Here is a 4,704-nt window from a genome sequence, read left to right as displayed (position 1 = left end):
GGCACATAACAACAACGACAAGTTCAGAATCCCTTCTCCTACAGCTGCTGAGAAAATTGGAGGTTTTCTTGGAAACCATTTCAAAGCAGCACCCCATGATGCCTCAGCGAAAAAGCCAACGGGAAAGAGTTGAGATGACTTGTGAGGGTTTCTAAGGTTCCCTGCTGCGTGTTCCTATTAAACCTGTAGGTCACCGCCTCGCTCACCTGCCAGCACAGAGCGCAGCTGCGGGCTCCAGCGTCCACCTGTGAGAAGCTGCCCCCCAGGCGCCATGCTTGTTGGTGAGGATGTTGACGATCTTCTGCCTCAGCTGGTTGGCCGTGACGTGGTCCCGGTGCTTGGCCGCACTGATGAGGTGGTCACACATCTTCTCCTCCTCTCTCCGCTCGGCCGCATACTGGGCGCACTGGGACTGCAGACACACAGCACAGATGGTCAGCCTTCCCACTGCCCCACGGAGGCGACCACCTCCACGTGACTCCCACACCACACAGCTCCAAACGCGCTGCTGGGCGTCGGTTCTGACGTGTAGTGACTGGTCTTCAGGGCTTTCCCAGCCTGCGAGCTGCTGAAACACCCACTCTTCATATTTAATACTGCATTATCCAGTGGGGACAGTTACTTATTACCTTAATCCACACTGGGTATCACTTAAAATAGGAATAATGTTCCTGATAACTATATGGAAACTTTTAAAATTACCATTTCTGTTCTCCTCTTCCATCTCCTAAGTGGTACTGTGACACAGAAGAAAAAAAACCCCGTGGTTTAAGAATTTAGATATCGATTTTCACTAACACCTTATGAAAATTCACCTTTTTCACTGAATGAGTTTTCTATTAGCAATGTGAGGAGCTCAGCCGATGCCTTTCCTGCTGCCCCGCCCCCCGCCCCCAGCTCAGACACTCATGTGCTGGCCACAGGGATGGTCAGTGTGAATGGCCCTGAACCCTGGGCCCTGACAGCCCGGTACACAGGCTCACGGGCTTAAGAGCCAACGAGGAAACGTCTGTCTGTGGGTCAAAGACGTTCAATACGGAGAGGCTAGACTTTTCCTAGAACAATCTTTGATATAATAAACTCTGTAGAATTTCCCTGACAGTCGTTGTAACATCACAGAGTATACAAATGTTATACTTAGGATGGGGGGAAAATCACTCATCAGAGAAAAACGCATGGCTAGCTCACATCCATCAGTGCCCTGTCAAAAGCTTTATTCTGGAAGCTCTATGGATGTGTCCTCTCTGTCCACCATCCACTCCAGACTCCACTGGCAGTCGGCACTGGGGAAGGAATAACCCTCCAGTAATCTAGGAAGGATTAACTTGTTTTCCAATTTCTCTTTTTGTATGGGGAATCGCCAATTAGTACAATGATCTGACTTGGTAATGAGGTTAATATTTCATTAGCTCATTGGAGAGTAAATTGAAATTTTCATTTTTCTTCCTTAACAATTACAGTGGTTAACTAAAGAAACCTACCTGTGAAGGGGCCATCTCAAATGAAACACATTTCTGCTTAATCACTGGACTTACAGGGGAGACAGAAGTATCTCACATATTCCTAGTCAAAATGCACAACTACTTAGAACACCTTTTATAGCTTCAAAGGGTGAGTGAGAGGTACGCTGAGCACATTCACACGCACACGCGCACACACACGCACGCTCTCACACCCCACCGTCCCCAGGGTATGTACTAATACAACCTCAGCCTAACCAAGGGGGCACCAAGGCAGCCTACAACTCAGCCGTGCCAGGCCTCTGGCATCCAGCTGGTCCTGAATAACAGTGGCCCCCACCACTCCATGAGCTCCGGACTACAAACCTTGATGGGAGGAGACCTCCCATGTCCCTCCCTTGGACAAGCTGGATGCACAATGGCATCGGACTCCTAACAAATGTCAAGCGGCCTGCAAATCAACATAAATGTTTTCAAATGACAAACACCCATCTGCTCACTACCTCACAAAATAATCCTGACGCATTTAGTCAGAAGAAGACTGACTGATTGGCTGGGAATTCCGTTAATACTGTCAATCTTATTTACTAACAGTAGTTGGAAGTTAATGAAATATTCTTACTTTATTCTGAGTTCTTTATACATAAACATATCCTTCAAAGAACAGTTCGCCCAGTACCTTGGCAGCACCCCAGTTACTGAAGGGTACCCTAATACTGTAGGTCCAAGGCTGATTACCATTGAGGAGATAAAAATCTTCACTTTGATAAATATTAAATTGTAAATGTATTTTTTATCAAGGTTTAAACTATCTGGTAGCTTGTGGTTGTTGGTGTTTTTAAAATTCATTTTATTGACGTATAACTTCGGGGGGATTAATTATGGGGTGGTACAATTTGATGGCTGTGGGAATACAGAAAATGGGAAGGATCTGGTGTGGAAACCAATGCATTTGAACTTTGTAAATAAAGAAGTATAAAAAATGCCAAGGAACCCAAAACCAAACAAAACACACTGAAGGCTGGACGCTGATACCCAGTCACTGCACAACAATGGCCTACTGGGCATCAGGAATAAATCAAATGATTTTCAAGAACTTATGCTTCAACTGAAACCCAGTAGCAGGTCATCTAAATATTTTTCAAGCCAGTCTCATCTTGTCAATTGAATGAATTAAAATCAAACAAATTTGCTTTCTGAGGTTATTAACAGGAAGGGAGGAAATGACCCATGTTTCTCTGCTGGAGGCAGCCTCCCTGGGTTAGCTCCAAGATTCCCTACACACCAGGCCACCAGAGAGGTGGAAAGAAAGCAATGCGACAGTCATTCACCACGGACACGTACTCCCACACGGCCCCTGCACACAGCCGCGGCCGCCCCGCGGAGCCTCACCTCGAACTCCGCGTGCTTGTGGACATCCTCGGCTCGCTGTCGGTTCAGGATGAACTCAGCCTCGTTGGCAACCCGGACAATGTGGTCCTTCATGGCGTGGCACAGCAACCTGGAAGGAAGGGCACCCTCCGAGTTATCCTCCCAAGAGCACGTCTAACTTGTTTTCAGTTCACAAATCCCAGCACTAGAAACACTCTTGATGAAGACAATTACAAAATTACCCGTTTCATTTTAATTACTTCTATTAATGAATTCTAATCCATGTATGCAAAGCCCAATTGTCCTGCAGGTTATATGATGTGACCCTGGAAGCAGACTGTCACCGCCAGCTCCAAGGCACCTAGGGGTGAGTGTGAACCCCTAAATTATCAGTTAGGAGTGCAGTGCTCGGTCTGTGCACCACCTTACAATGGGGAACAATTTAAATTCCAGAACTGGGCCCTGAGCCTGGTACTCGGCTGCTCCTCTTGATAGCAATGCCCTGAACGGGGTGCAGCCGAGTCTTAACTGGATACTAATGGAGTCTGTTACACAAGCTGGCTTATCATGGTATCTTGGTGAAATGTTTAAAAATGGTTAAATGCCAATTTACTCCCTTGAAAAGTAATTTTCTTTTTTAAATTTCCTTTCACTCATTGTTGCACATCTTCCTTCCTGCCCTCTCCCCTCCCAGTTTGCTTTTCTCTTTGGAAAGTGTAATTCTTTTCATTGTTATACAGACTAACCCCCAGTCTACTTTACTATGCAGCTCTCATTTAACTGTATAAAAGGAATATTAATTAGGTATTATTGGCATGGTATAAGTCCAGAAAAGTTATTTTCCATGCAAAAACTAAGTATCACAAAGTCTAGAAGAAAAATTCTTACTCTAATTAAGAGAAATGATGGGACTGGAAAAGTCATTCAAGTGCTAAGACTCTAAATTCTAAGATGGAACTGTGGTGTAAAATGTTGAAAAGATGTAACCAAAGGGTGGATACTCTTTTTTCCCCAACAGTAAAAAGGATGAAGTTAAAATAACGTGTGGTTTAGAAAGTCGGCGAGGTTCCAGGCTGACAGTCCTTCACACCTCAGCCGCCCGCCAACCTCAGCAGGTGGCCACCTGCGAATCCTGTCTGTGAACTGACAGCAGTGGATGGACCCAGGAGATGGTGGTTTCTTGTCAGGTGCCCTGCAGGCAGCTGTGGTACACAGGGACAGGATGAGACCTGCCCAGCCCAGGGCCACTCAATCTCCACCATGTGGGTACAGTGTAAAGGCTATGAAAGCCAGCATCTGTGTAAGGTGGAAACCTGTCAGAGCAGGAAAACTCAAATTCTGAAGGATGAGAAAGCGTTCAGATGGCCCCCCAGCACCGGCTGAATGCTCCTGACACTGGGAGGGGGGTTGCGGGCCTGCAGGCATCACTGCGTAAAGAAACACAAAGGCTTTCATCACCACCTCCACTCAATCAGCACGCACCACAGCAGTGCTTGGGACTCCCTCCCTGGGCGAAGCAGCCCTGCATCCACACACAGCTGCTTCCTTCTCCCTTACAAAGCGTGCAGGAGGACATGGCCAGAGCACTGTCCCTCACAGCCAGCCCTACATGCTGCCACAATGGCGACTCTGCTGGTGGCCCGCCACGGACTACACCACACAGACGTGTGAGATAACACCCCCATATACAGCACATATATCCACATAGCCTCCTAAACTTACAGACCTCTCACCCCAAACCTCCAGAATTGACGCCCAGCACAGCTCTGTAGAGCCCAAAGCTGCAGCTTCGCTGAGCCGACAGACAGACCCAGGGCAGAAGATGGTGGTCCCAACACACACTGTGTGGTCAGCGCAGACAGACAGACTCAGG

The 4,704-nt window shown here is 47.3% G+C and overlaps 1 protein-coding gene across 1 annotated transcript in view; it reads right to left on the bottom strand.

Moving 5' to 3' along the window:
• The window catches only part of NBEA (neurobeachin), a 924,058-nt gene that overhangs the window by 425,826 nt on the left and 493,528 nt on the right, over positions 1-4,704 (bottom strand). The window contains exons 40-41 of the mRNA XM_006879639.1: positions 2,853-2,961; positions 246-412 (exon numbers count right to left, since the gene is read on the bottom strand). Of these exons, the coding sequence (XP_006879701.1) occupies positions 246-412; positions 2,853-2,961 (276 nt within the window). The remainder of the gene's footprint in view (positions 1-245; positions 413-2,852; positions 2,962-4,704) is intronic.

Source organism: Elephantulus edwardii, unplaced genomic scaffold (assembly GCF_000299155.1).
Source record: "Elephantulus edwardii isolate Elephantulus edwardi_28Jun2011 unplaced genomic scaffold, EleEdw1.0 scaffold00004, whole genome shotgun sequence".
Taxonomy (NCBI): domain Eukaryota; kingdom Metazoa; phylum Chordata; class Mammalia; order Macroscelidea; family Macroscelididae; genus Elephantulus; species Elephantulus edwardii.
The sequence above is the reverse complement of the archived record's forward strand: the minus strand, read 5'-3'. Positions and strand labels throughout refer to the sequence as shown.